Here is a 14074-nt window from a genome sequence, read left to right as displayed (position 1 = left end):
AAGCTCACCTGAGCGAACCCAGAAGCAGATCCTTTCAGCCCTAGTCAAGCCTGCAGATGCCTGCAGCACTGCCAACATCTGGACTACAGCTTCATGAGACCCTGAGCAGAACCATCCAGCTAAGCCTCTTCCAAAAGTTCTGGCCCAAAGGTACAGTGAGATAATAACTGTTTACTGTTTTAAGCCTCTAAGTTTTGGGGTACAGTAATTTGTTATGCAGCATGGATAGCTAAAACAGTAGTTTCTCTTTTCAAGAAAGGTATAATTATGGTCCCAGAAACACACAGTTCCGACATCTATTCCACTGCAACTACTGGTGCAGATATTTAGAGTAGATTCTGAGTATGAGAAAGTAATTTAATAGGTGTACTTCCTCTTATTTATTGTCTCTGACTAGAACACCTAAGTGTCCCATTTTTCTTCTCTCTGCTTCCTTTTTCCACTTCCTGCGCCTCCCGCATAAATAGAATGGACTCCAGAACCTCTTAAACTGTAAAATACCTTTATTTTACATATTCACTTTCGTTGGGCAAGTTCATTAAGAGCAGTAATTATAATTTTCTTAAACTTGTCATGCATGAAGTTAATGTGCTCAAGGTGTTTAATATTCCATTATACTAATACAGGGGGTAAGCAGGTTAGCAATCCTCAGCCTGTGAACTGAAGATATTATTTGGAATGATTTCTGCCATAACAGCCAGTTACCCAGATCATAAATGTCTCTCTGGGACTTGCGGGAGCCATTTTCGGCAATGGCCAAACTCTGCCACGCGCCATTCCCATAAGAGTACTATGCCATCAACTATGGGGTCTTCAAAGTATACCTAGTAGTAATCCTCCCTTTCCTTAACTCGACAAACACATACTTAGCCAGTTACTTTACACACTGTTGTGCATTGTTTGTTAATAATCTCTGACGTTATTTCTACCAAAAAAATGAGGTAGCAAATTCCCAACAGAAATGTCCTTTTCTGCTTCACCCCCTTCTCCCCCCCCAAACCCCATCACACATATTTACAAAAACCTGAGGAAAAAGCACCGTCTAAAATCCGAAAACTGCCTTTATTATGCTTTACAAATAAGTCCTCTTCAATGAACTGTAGTTGCTGTGAAACTTTATATTTACTTTCTTTAATGCTATGGTACTCAAAGCAGACGCCAAATCTTAATTCAGCTAATTTGCAAAGAAAGGAAACACAAATCTTGCTCACTTTCACGGATACTTTTCGTAACCTGCATATAAAACGTTTCTTTCCTATGACCATTACAAATACATACGATTCTGAATTTCAACATGTTTCAAGTCTTAGCGAATTCCCAAAGTCATTCTTTCCTAAGGTTGGCATGATTCAATAATTTTTAAAATGTCGATTAAGAAAATAGGTGGAAAGCCCTGGCGTCTGCAGGGAAGGGAACAAGTTACAATCTCCACAATCACGCCTCCCGGGAGCCTGGGCGCCTTAAGGGCCCTCGTGTCTGGTAAGGTGGCAACGGGCAACTCTGGCAAGATCCCCGGCACCCCGCCCAGAGCCAGGGAAACGCCAGGGGCGCGAAGCCTAGGCGAGGGTTTGACGCCCATGGGATCTATAAAGCGCGACGAAGCAGGAGGGCCGTGCAGGGATCGCGCAGATCCCGGAGACACCGGCCAGTGTCTGTCGAGCACACCCCGCCTGCTCTCGGGTCCCACGCGACTGCCGCCCCTCCACGCCTTCCCCATCGGGAACCTGGATCTTCTAGACTTCAGGTTCAGGTGGTCCCCGCCTCCGGCCTGCTACCTCAGGACGCAGTTTCGCGGCGTCCATACAGTCCCCCTCCCGCCCGGTCCCTCGCTGAGGATCAGCCGCACCCACCGTCTGCTCCCCCAGCTGAAGCAAGCCAGCCGCGCGAACGGCGGCCCCGCCCCTCTACACCCTCTTCTGTCGGTACCATAGAGACGCCGGCCGCGGGCCTGAGCGGCTCCAGCCCGCGACGCCGGCCGAGAGGACGCCGGGATACTGGTCCTACTCTGAGCGGCCAGGAACGCGGGTTGAGGGCTCTTAAGCCGAGGAGTTGGGTACCTCGAGTTCCCCTACCGTCGTGCTCCCCAAAAGGACACATTTGGGACGACGGGTGGGAAGTGAAAAGTGCCTTGTTGGTTCCCCTCTCTCGACCCTGAGGATTCATTCTCGGCTTAGCCGGCGCCGTCCACAGCGCACCCACGCGGCGGCAGGAAGCCGGGGACGCGAATTAACCTCACCGAATATGGGACGCGCGGGCTTCTGCCCAGCGGTGCCGCCGGCTGTCCCGGAGATGTAGAGATGTTTCCGACTTCCTGCGCGGGATCCTTTAGGGTGGGCGTAGGAGAGTTTTTCACTCCGCAAGACCGGGCGGCTTGGCCGACCTGACGCTCCGCTGTGGCGCTCCGCCGCCCCCTTGGGGAGCTCTTGATAATTACTCTTTGCCGCTGTGCGGTGGGCATTGGGGGCAGCTTTTTCTTGTGGACAGCGGTGAGAAGGCTAGAAGGCTTAATCATGACTACTGAATGCCCAAGAGTCGAGAAAAGAGACAACATAAAGGGCAGCTTGACTCTAACTGGACTGACAAGGTGCGGCTTGTTTAGTGGGTCTGTGGCCAGTTCCCATCCCGACTCCCTGCCTCGGAGTGGTGGCTGCTCTGCCAGCACCAAGGAGACATCGAGCTTGGCATGTGGCTCTAGTAAGCACTGGGCGAAAAGCGGGGGCTCAAAGAGGAAAATTTCTTTCTCCTTCCTACCTGGTTTCTCAAAACAAGTGTTGGATGTAATGCAGGGCCGGCAATGGGATTATAGTAAGTACATAGTTGAAGGAGACCACAGAAAATCCGAATCTTCAATCTCAAGCAAACTTCTAGGTCTTTCACGGAACCTTAAAGTGTGGCTTAGTTTCTGTTACAGAACTTTTCATTGCTTGTCACACTCTTGGTTCTTAGCCAACGGGAAAGACTCAACTGAGGGAGGAAATTATACATATTTTACCTGCACAGCTTAAAAGCTTATTAAAAATATTACTGAGCACATTAACCACAATATTGGGTGCTTTTAGTCATGTTGAGAACAAATTTTTTTTGTCTGAATGCAGTTAACAGTTTGGCATTACCCTTATGGCAGCATGGGTGCATTTCTTATAGTCTAGGCTTTCTAGAGTTATTTAGGGACAACATAGGTGGTTTCCTGCAACCAAAACAGAACTTGGTTATTTTCTCTGTGGACAGTCTACTGCCCAAAGGGACTGTTCATTACACAATACATACTGAGTGCTCTCAATATGCCAGGCACTATGCTTGGTAATAAGACTATAAAATAACTTTATGGAGCTCAAGTTCTAGTGGAGGATATAGACCACAAAGAAGTTGGATGATTGAAATATGTGCTCTAAAGGAAGTAAACATGGTGATGTAATAGTAACTGGCTGAGGCCCCTCTGAGGAAGGGATATTTGTGCTGAGACCTGAAGGTGGCAGGGAGCCCATTGTGAGAGGAGCTAAAGAGAGCATTGTGCCCATTCAAATTGCTTACATTACCTCTCCTAACCTACTACACTCTGCTTGCTTTGCTCTATTTTTCTCGTTGTTTCCTCTGTTGCTTCTTCTCTTTTATGTGAAGAGACTGGTCTTTTCAAGAAATCATAAGTTAATTTGAACATTTCTGATTATATCTGGTATAATCTTGAAGTCTTTTTAGATGTATGGCTTTGTTCTTTCCCAAGAGACAGGTGTAATACATATAGCACTTTTGGTGAGCTCATTCCTCTTTTGGTTTCATACACGTTGTAGCATAAATCTTTGGAGATGTTCAAAACATATGAAAATATCTGGTACATGAGATAGTCCAGATAAAATTTAGTCTTAGCTAAAGTGCTCGATTCTTAGCTAGAAGCAATATTGCCCACATTAAGGTTTTTTGTTTTGTTTTTTTAAGACCTAATTCTCTTTTCATGGTTCTACTGAAAAATACTTGGAATAGAGAGACTACATAGCAAATGATCAATGTACACAATTCTGCATTAAGTAAAATGAAAAAACTTGATTAATAGTGAATGCTCCACAAGACAAAACAGCAACAACTACAGTTTTATAAAATTTTTTCTCAAATCTGAGATAAGAAATTGTTCAAATTTTTAAAATAGTTCTTTATTAATAAAATACATATTTTAAAATTTACAAGTTAGGTAAAATACCTCCAAAGTTAAATGTCATTTCTCATATAATCATTGTACAGAAGTCATATATATAATTTCTTGGCTTTCTAGTAATTTTTTAGCAGTCACTTGAAATAACATCCTCAAGGTTTAATAATATATTGTAATAATTCCATATTTCACCTTTTAGAGTTTGATAGAAGACAGTCAATATCCTGAAGGATTTCAGAGGTTTTTTTCAATGCCACTGATACACTCTTTTCATTAACTTCTTTTAGCAAGGTTTCTGAAGATTCTGGTTTACAATGATCCAAAGACTGTTCATTTTTCTTGTTAGAAATCTGGCTTAGGACACCACTGTTCTCCAATAATACTAAGTTGCTTAGTTAAGGAGCTTTTCCCCTATATTTTTCATTATAATTGTTTTTAATTCAGAAAGCCTAGCCTTCATATTAAAATATTATTTCTCCATTGGGAGGAAGATCTCTTGGATTCATAATAGAGTTGGGACTTCAGAATTTATCAAGTCTATCCCTTATAGATGAAGAAACTAGTTAAGACTATAAGAGGGAAAGGAAAAGAGAGTATGTATGTCTGTATTTGGATGGAAGTCTGGTGACAGGGAGGAAATAAAAGAATTAAAACCTCAGTAACATTTCTTTAAATGAAGAAGTGATATGGGAATAAAAGGGAACCAAAGTAGGGGTGAGAGGAATATAAACAATCTGTGTAGGGTATTTTTAACTTAAAACATCTAGAGTGAAAAGAATCTGTCCTCTGTTACAGAGCTACTTTATTATTTGAATAGGATTATGGAAAAATAACAGGATAAAAGAAATTTAGATGAGTGGGATAGGAATGTACAGAACAAAAGGTTTAATAAGAAAAAGAAGTAAGAGTCCAGTCCAAGCTGGAGATGTAGGAGGTTCCTGAACTCACCTCCTCCCACAAATGTGACACTGAATCTGCAGCTACACACGGAGAAATTCTCCCTGTCAGAAATCCAGGAACTACCCGAGTGACTCCTATACACTGAGTGAATAAGAAAACATCCACAATTAAATGGGTAAGAAAGGTTGAGACACACTTTCACTATAAACCCCACCCTTAGCACAACAGGGGGGAACTCACAATTCCCAGCTTCTCCCTGAGGAGTAAAGGGTTTGACCCAAGATCTAATGCTCCAACTTTTAAGACTTCCAAGTGTGGGACAGGCCCCTAAAACTCCTAGCTCTGAGCACACAGAAACACCCATCTCCCAGTCTTTCCCTCAAAGAGGGCTATTTGCATACTTTAAAAGCTTCCAATTTAGCACATGCCTAGGGGCTGAATGTGATCCTCCCTGGAGACTCAGGAGGCTGGCAGATGATATCTCCACATTCTTTCTCTGGCCTACTCAAGGTTGCTGCTATCTCCCTGGAAGGAGCTTATACACAAAAGAAAATATCAATGAAACAAAGAGCTGGGTTTTTTTTACAAAGATAAAATAGACAAACCTTTAGCTAGACTTACCAAGAAAAAAAGAGAACTCAAACAAATAAAATTAGAAATGAAAGAGGAGAAATCACAACCAATACCACACAATACAATGGATCGTAAGAGACTACTATGAACAATTATAGGCCAACATATTGGACAACCTAAAAGAAATGGATAGATTCCTGGAAACATACTGAATCCAGACTGATTACTAGTAAGGAAATTGAATCAGTAATCAAATACCTCCCAACACAAATGGTTTCATTGGTGAATTCTACTAAATATTTAAACAAGAATTAATACCGATCCTTCTCAAACTCTTCCAAAAAATGGAAGAGGAGAGAATACTTCAAAACTAATTTTACGAGGCCAGGGTTACCCTGACAACCAGAACCAGATAAGGACACTACAAGGAAAGAAAATTACAGGCCAATATCTCTGATGAACATAGATGCAAAAGTCCTCAACAAAGCATTAGCAAACCAAATTCAACAATATATTAGAATGGTCATACACCATGATCAAGCGGGATTTATTCCAGGGATACAAGGATGGTTAAACATATGAAAATTAATGTGGTACACCACATTAACAAAATGAAGGATAGAAATCATATGTCAATAGATGCAGAAAAACACTCAACAAACTGGGTATAGAGGGAACATACCTCAACATAATAAAGGCCATATATGATTAGCCCACAGCTAATATCATATTCAACAGTGAAAAGCTGAAAGCTTTTCTTCTAAAATAAGAAACAAGACAGTAATGCTCACTCTCAACCCCTTTTATTCAATATAGTACTGGAAGTCCCAGCCAGAGCAATTAGACAAAAAAGAAGAAATAAAAGGCATACAAATCAGAAGGGAAGAAGTAAAGCTGTCTCTATTTGCAGATGATATGATATTATATATAGACTCTGCTAAAGTCTCCACCAAAAACCTGGTAGAGCTAATAAATTTAGTAAAGTTGCAGGATACAAAATCAATATAAAAAATAAGCTGCATTTCTATACATTAATAATGAATTATCTGGGCTTCCCTGGTGGCGCAGTGGTTAAGAATCTGCCTGCCAATGCAGGGTACACGGGTTCGAGCCCTGGTTTGGGAAGATCCCACATGCCGTGGAGCAACTAAGCCCATGTACCACAACTACTGAGCCTGCGCTCTAGAGCCCAAGAGCCACAACTACTGAGCGCACGTGCCACAACTACTGAAGCCTGCGCTCCTAGAGCCCACGCTCTGCGACAAGAGAAGCCACTGCAGCAAGAAGCCCACACACCGCAACAGAGAGCAGCCCCCGCTTGACGCAACTAGAGAAAGTCCGTGCGCAGCAACAAAGACCCAACACAGCCAAAAATAAATAAATAAAATAAATAAATTTATAAAAATAAATAAATAATGAATTATCAGAAAAATAAATTAGGAAAACAATTCCATTTACAATTACATCAAAAAGAATAAAATACCTAGGAATAAATTTAAGCAAAAAGGTGAAAGATCTGTACATTGAAAACTATAAGACATTAGATGAAACAGAAGAAGACACAAATAAATGGAAAGGTATTCTGTACTCATGAATTGAAAGAATTAATATTGTTAAAATGTCCATACTACGCAAAGCAATCTACAGATTCAATACAATATTCAAGGTATTGAACAATACAAAATTCCAATGGCATTTTTCACAGAAATAGAACAAACAGTACTGAAATTTGTATGGAACCAAAAAAGACCTCAAATAGCCAAAGCAAACTTGAGAAAGAAAAACAACGCTGGAAGTTTTCTGATTTCAAACTATAGTAATCAAAGCAGTATGACATTAGCAAAAACCAGAAATATAGATCAATGGAACAGAATAAAGAGTCCAGAAATAAAGTCACGTATGTATGTAATGGTCAATTAATTTACAACAAACAGTTAAAAATATACAATGGAGAAAGGATAGACTCTTCAATAAATGATGTTGGGAAAACTGGACCTCTACCTTACACCATACACAAAAATCAACTCAAAATGGATTAAAGACTTGAATGTAAGACCTGAGACCATAAAACCCCTAGAAGAAAACATAGGGTGTAATAAACTCCTCGACATCAGTCTTGGCAATGACTTTTTGACACCAAAAGCAAAGAAAACAAAAGCAAAAATAAACAAGCAGTACTTGTCAAACTAAAAAGCTTTTGCACAGCAAAGAACACCTTCAACAAAATGAAAAGGCAACCTATGGAATGGAAGAAAATATTTGCAAATTATATATCTGATAAGAGGTTAATATCCAAGATATTCAAACAACTCATACAACTCAATAGCAAAAAAACAAAAAACAAAAAACAATTTGATTAAAAAATGAGCAAAGGAACTGAATAGGTATTTTTCCAAAGACATACAGATGGCCAACAGGTACATGAAAAGGTGCTCAACATCACTAATCATCATGGGAAATGCAAATCAAAACCAATGAGATATCACCTCACACCTGTTAGAATGGCTATCATCAAAAAGATAAGACATAACAAGTGTTGGTAAGGATGTGGAGAAAAGAGAACCCTTGTGTACCTCGGTAGAAATATAAATTAGTACAGCCACTGTGGAAAACAGTATGGAAGTTTCCTCAAAAAATTACAAATAGAACTACCATATGATCCAGCAATCTTACTTCTGGGTATATATTCAAAAGAAATGAAAACAGTCTATTGAAGAGATAGCTGTACTCTTATGTTCACTGCAGCATTATTCACGATAGCCAAGATATGGAGACAACCTAAGTGTCCATTGTTGGATGAACAGATAAGAAGATGTGGTACATATACATACACACAATGGAATACTACTCAGCCATGAGAAAGAAGGAAATCCTGCCATTTGCAACAACACGGATGGACCTTGAGGGCATTTTGCTTAGTGAACTAAGCTGGACAGAGAAAGACAAATACTACATGGTGTCACTCATATGTGGAATTTTTTAAAAAGTCAAACTCATGGAAACAGAATGTAGACTGGTGGTTGCCAGGGGCTGGGGGTGGGGAAAGAAGGAGAGGTTGGTAAAAGCATATGAACTTCCAGCTATAAGATGAATAAGGTCTGAGGATCTAATGTATAACATGGTGACTGTAGTTGATAATACTGTGTTGTATGACTGAGGTTTGTTGGGAGGGTGGAAATCAGATGTTCTCACCACCCCCCTCCCCCGGGAGGGGTGGTGAGATAGAGGAGAGGAGGAAGATAGATATGTGAAGTGATATATGTGCTAATTAACAAGATAGGGTGATCCTTTCACAATGTGTATGTGTGTCAGGTCACTATGATGTACTATTTAAGTATCTTATAATTTTTTCAATTATACCTCAATAAAGCTGAAATTTTTTACAAATAATAGTATATAAAAATCCTACAAATTTTAAAAAAGAAAGAAGTCAGAGATAGTTCCCAGTTATAATTTAGAATATAATTATGTAAGTGTGAAAGTCTCCATAGGATATCTTAACCCTAGTTCACTGTCCTTTGCTGAGTTAAACCCAATGAAGAGTACAAATGCTAACATGATGTACCTCCTACAGACAAGATACATCTTAAATTACAATCTTAAATATTATTCAATAAAGCTCTGTAATATATAAGTATGGATTAATATAAAGTACAGAGTCATGAATTAAGCCTACAATGGAAAGGGAGAAATTATGCAGGACAATACATTCTGTTTAAAGGATACAGTTAAACTTCTGTATCTTTTCAAGTTCAGAAGCCACAGACCTGTGCAAAAAAAAAACTCATGCTAGTTGTCTCATTCTTTTATATCCACAATATTTCAAATAAGCATACTTAATTTTTTTTTTCATAAAGGTTAGAATTTTTGACATAAGAACCTAGAGGTTAAGAATTCTCTTTATATTGGCTTTATTTAGCAACAAATCACCTTGACTCAACTGATACTTACTGAGTGCCTTTCATGAGTAAGGCAAGTGAATTAAAGTCCTCCACCTCCAGGACTTTTGAATTAAGTATTGAGGTTTGAAGGTAATGGGCCTTCCTGCTACAACTCAGTACTGACGTGGCATATCTTCTACTTTCCTCCTCAAGGTTTACAAAACTTTAAAAACCTACTAAAATCTCATCACTTCTATGAAAGAAATACTCTCTCCTTAGAATTCCTACAGCAGTATGTTAATTAATCATAAACTTCTTTGTAATGCTTTCTCTTGAACTATTTAATTTTCTGATCTTCATACCTAGATAGTTTCTTTGGAGGAGAAGGGATCTTACACATATAGTAAGACCTCATTTATATGGACCTCTTAGGGAATGGATGGTCTCCAGGGCCAACTTTTTATACGATTGAATTAGGTGTGAAAACATAGTAACTATTTTCTATTAAATTTCTTCTGGAATAGACTACCTAATCATTTCATTGTTTTCTTAAGCACAGTATACTAAACATTCTCTTCTTGACTTGAAGGGTTAACATATGAACATTAGCCCTTACCATGTTCCATAGAAACAGATATAGGGGCAACTGGTATGGGATAGAAGGCTAAATGTATACAAATCCAGCAGAACCTCTTATGTGTGTGTTCTTTGTGTTTTCCCTCATCACTAGATGAAGTATGAGCAGTGGCACACAACTAGAAAATAGTGTAACTGGACTAGCTCTGCAAAATTAATGAGGACATTCATGCAAACATCTCTTTATTCAAGTCACTAGAATAGTCTTTTCACAGCTCACAATAGGGTATACGACTTGTCTGCTTTACTGGCAGACAATGGACCACACGCAATGGACCACATGCACCTCATCAGCCTGCACTCTTTCCTTGTACTCCAGCCTATGAACGGAGAATAAAAGAGATCTTTCATCATTTTAAGCATCTGTAGTAAAAACCTGGATGTGACTTACTCCAAAACCCGCCGACTCTTCGTCATTGCAAAACACACTCCCCCCGCCTTTTTTAAACATGAGACACATTTTCTGGGTACACCCAGAACCATACAAACTACCTTTAATGCTGTCACTCATATGATAAACCAACATCTTATGACATATCTCCTGTACTATTTTTTGACAAGCATCCCTATTAAAAAGTTGAACGAGTAAGCTAACAATATAAGGTGAGTTGGAAATAAAATATTGAAATACAATTTAGGTAGCTGTTTATTACGCGATCTCTTCTCTCCCTTCAACCTATCCACTTTGACAAGAAAACAAGAATCACAGTGGAGATGTCTTAGGCTTTGGGAGGGGAATGGAGCTGTTCAAGTGCTGTATCTCCCCTCCCCACTCCTCAATTCCTTTGCCTCCCCTCCGCTCCACATTGCTTCCACCCATGGCTGCTTTCACCAATCTGTACTTCTCTTACGCCCTCACTTCTCAGTTTGTCTTGACAGTTATCCTCTTTTAAGCTCTCATATAAAAAGGCTAGCATTTTACAAACTTTGCCAGCTGAGCAATGATGAAGTAACCAATTTTATAGCCATGTACAATGTCCCTTTCTTCCCAACTATGTTTTTTGCTAGCTATTAAGGCAACTTTTCTGCTCCCAAACTGTAGCTGAAGAGAGGGACCTGGAAAGCTGAATCCTTAAGATATCTGGATATTCAAATAACATCTACTGATTTTTTTTTTTTTTTTTTAAAAACCATGGCTTTTTTTTTTTTTTTAATTTATTTTTGGCTGTGTTGGGTCTTTGTTTCTGTGCGAGGGCTTTCTCTAGTTGTGGCAAGTGGGGCCACTCTTCATTGCGGTGCGCGGGCCTCTCACTGTCGCGGCCTCTACTTGTTGCGGAGCACAGGCTCCAGACGCGCAGGCTCAGTAGTTGTGGCTCACGGGCCCAGCTGCTCCGCGGCATGTGGGATCTTCCCAGACCAGGGCTCGAACCCGTGTCCCCTGCATTGGCAGGCAGATTCTCAACCACTGCGCCACCAGGGAAGCCCCACATCTACTGATTTGATTGGACCTCTTTCTCTAAGTAACTTAGGAAAAGGTGATAAGAATCAAGCTTATTGTTTCTATATTTTTTTCACCATGCACCATGCACTAAGACACCTTACAGCTTACTTTATTCTTTTTATTTATTTATTTGGCTGTGCCAGGTCTTAGTTGTGGCACGCAGGATCTTTAGTTGCAGCATGTGGGCTCTTAGTTACGGCACGTGGGATCTAGTTCCCTGACCAGGGATCCAATCTGGGCCCCCTGCATTGAGAGTTCGGAGTCTTAACAGCTGGACCACCAGGTAAGTCCTCTTACAACTTACTTTAATTTAAAGCTTCCTAAATTGTTCCTGATATCCTTCTTTTCCAATATAATCAGATTATACTCTTGCAGTGACACTAACCTTCCTAAGGCTCTTTCTTCCTGTCATTTTTCCATATAGGAACGTGTAATTCTATGAAGTCTGAATTCCTCTATTGATTACAAGGTCTGTTCCTATCCATCAAAGTCACACTACACCCAAGCAGATAAGTGTCTCCTCCATAAAAACTAACTTCTTACTATCTCCACAAGCCAAAATACCCTTTTTTACCTCTGCCCTTGCTTCTTCCCTAAAATGTTGTAATTTCCCTAAATATTCCTTCGAAGCCCAGTTCTAGTCACCTACACACTGAAGGGCACACAGGAGGGACTGAAATCTTGCTTTATTTGTTGATTTATCAATTAATTTGGGGGAGGCAATTAATATAATAGAAATTATTTAAAAATCAACATTTTCTGAAAGCTTGTTATGTTAGTCAACATTTTATATCCTTTAATATTACTAAGATAAAAAAATATATATCCTCTAAATTTTTCCATAAAGTTTTCAGGATGAATTTATTACACTAAAAGAGTCACCCATTTTGATATGAAGTTTTCAAATCTTCAGATGAAATATACTATGATGAACTGTAATAAATGAGATATCCAATTAAAGATAAATTATTTTCAAGATTTAAGCTATCAAAACATCACAGGACGGCTTCCCTGGTGGCGCAGTGGTTGAGAATCTGCCTGCCAATGCAGGCGACACGGGTTTAAGCCCTGGTCTGGGAAGATCCCACATGCCGCGGAGCAACTAGGCCCGTGAGCCACAATTACCGAGCCTGCGCGTCTGGAGCCTGTGCTCCGCAACAAGAGAGGCCGGGATAGTGAGAGGCCGGCGCACGGCGATGAAGAGTGGCCCCCGCTTGCTGCAACTAGAGAAAAGCCCTCGTACAGAAACGAAGACCCAACACAGCAATCAATCAATCAATCAATCAATCAATCAATCAATAAAATTAAAAAAAAATAGGTGAGATCACGAGATATTTAAAAAAAAAAATCATAGGAATTAAATATATTTAACTAAGAGAAAGTTTTTTTGGGAAAAAGAGTCAGTTTACCTTTTAACATTTTAATTTTTGAGGACTACTTGGCTCTTCTACACAGATTAAGTTTAAAATAAATACAAATACCAGTTTTCTTCCGGAACAGAAGACGAAGGATGTGTAGGCAATTCTTTCTGGCTAGCCTGGGTCAGTCTTCTGCACCATGATATTACTGTTGTCACATATCTAGATTGAATACGGTAAGACAGATATTTGAAAAATGAACTTGTAGAATATTTATAAAAGTATTTAAAATTTGGAAAAATCATTAAGACGGTTTGGGAAAAAAGAATAAAGAAAAAATTCTCAAGTAGGGCAATTTTAAAAATCGTTTTCATTGGAAAAAGAATAAGCAAGTTTTTCTCATTCATCAGGAATAAAATGATTTACTCACATTCATGATTAATAAAGATGAGATTTAAGAATCAGAACACAGGTTAACACTTGGATTTCACTCAAAGTTCAAATGTCTAAATTCTCCTTTTAGTTTTTCAAAGTAAAATGAATTTCATTAAATTTTATCATGAAAATGTCTTTACACACAAGGCTAAGTGAGCATTTGCTTTCTAAAATTTAAACCAGAACACACCTATTAATGCACACACACACATCCAGAATTATATATAACTCATCAAACACACAAAACAAGTATCAAGTTCAATAAAATGAATGATTTGGAGTGACTGGCTGAAATAAATAGTTAATGTTTGCTAAATAGACACTATCTTTTGAGGCAAATTATTCAAACTAGCAATGAATGTTGGAGCATTTAAACCAAAATGCAATAAATCCCAACAGAAAAATAAATTCAAGAGGTAAAAAAAGCAATTGTTTTTTGACCATCCTCAAGTAAAATCACTAACATGTCAAGAACATCACAAGGAGAATGATTATTATAACAAATTACATAAGCCAAAAGAGAAAAAGCATATTCATAAAAAGCTGATTTCAAGAATCTTCTCCATTTTAAGAATAATCATTAGCTAGTTTGTTTTATTTCACTTTACAGAAATATACATAAGTTTAGTTATTTGTGGCTGTAAGCCTTAGTTTAAATTGGTTAGGGGAATAATTAGTTAACTGGTTAACACAGCTGACCACAGTC

At 39.1% G+C, this 14074-nt stretch overlaps 2 protein-coding genes across 15 annotated transcripts in view; both read right to left on the bottom strand.

Moving 5' to 3' along the window:
* TMEM267 (transmembrane protein 267) overlaps positions 1–4029 on the bottom strand; it is a 29280-nt gene extending 25251 nt beyond the window's left edge. For 2 of the 10 annotated variants that reach the window (XM_082455943.1, XM_082455940.1), the window contains exon 1: positions 2237–4029. Coding sequence is in view for 1 of the 10 variants with exons in the window: in XM_082455940.1 (XP_082312066.1) it covers positions 2237–2551 (315 nt within the window). In the remaining 9 variants the exon portion in view is untranslated. The other 8 variants (XM_082455942.1, XM_082455947.1, XM_082455948.1 and 5 more) reach the window with 7 other exon arrangements.
* Positions 4030–4120: 91 nt separating this feature from the next.
* The window catches only part of LOC309657892 (uncharacterized protein C5orf34 homolog), a 37431-nt gene continuing 27477 nt past the window's right edge, over positions 4121–14074 (bottom strand). For 3 of the 5 annotated variants that reach the window (XM_082455879.1, XM_082455880.1, XM_082455881.1), the window contains 3 exons: positions 13057–13155; positions 9344–9384; positions 4121–4526 (listed from right to left, as the gene is read on the bottom strand). In XM_082455879.1, the coding sequence (XP_082312005.1) occupies positions 4333–4526; positions 9344–9384; positions 13057–13155 (334 nt within the window). In that variant the 3' untranslated portion in view covers positions 4121–4332. Of the gene's footprint in view, positions 4527–9343; positions 9385–10300; positions 10455–12984; positions 13156–14074 lie in introns of those variants that run through there. The other 2 variants (XR_014261955.1, XM_082455882.1) reach the window with 2 other exon arrangements.

This window comes from Balaenoptera physalus (assembly GCF_965194825.1).
Source record: "Balaenoptera physalus genome assembly, chromosome: 3".
NCBI classification, from domain to species: domain Eukaryota; kingdom Metazoa; phylum Chordata; class Mammalia; order Artiodactyla; family Balaenopteridae; genus Balaenoptera; species Balaenoptera physalus.
The sequence above is the reverse complement of the archived record's forward strand: the minus strand, read 5'-3'. Positions and strand labels throughout refer to the sequence as shown.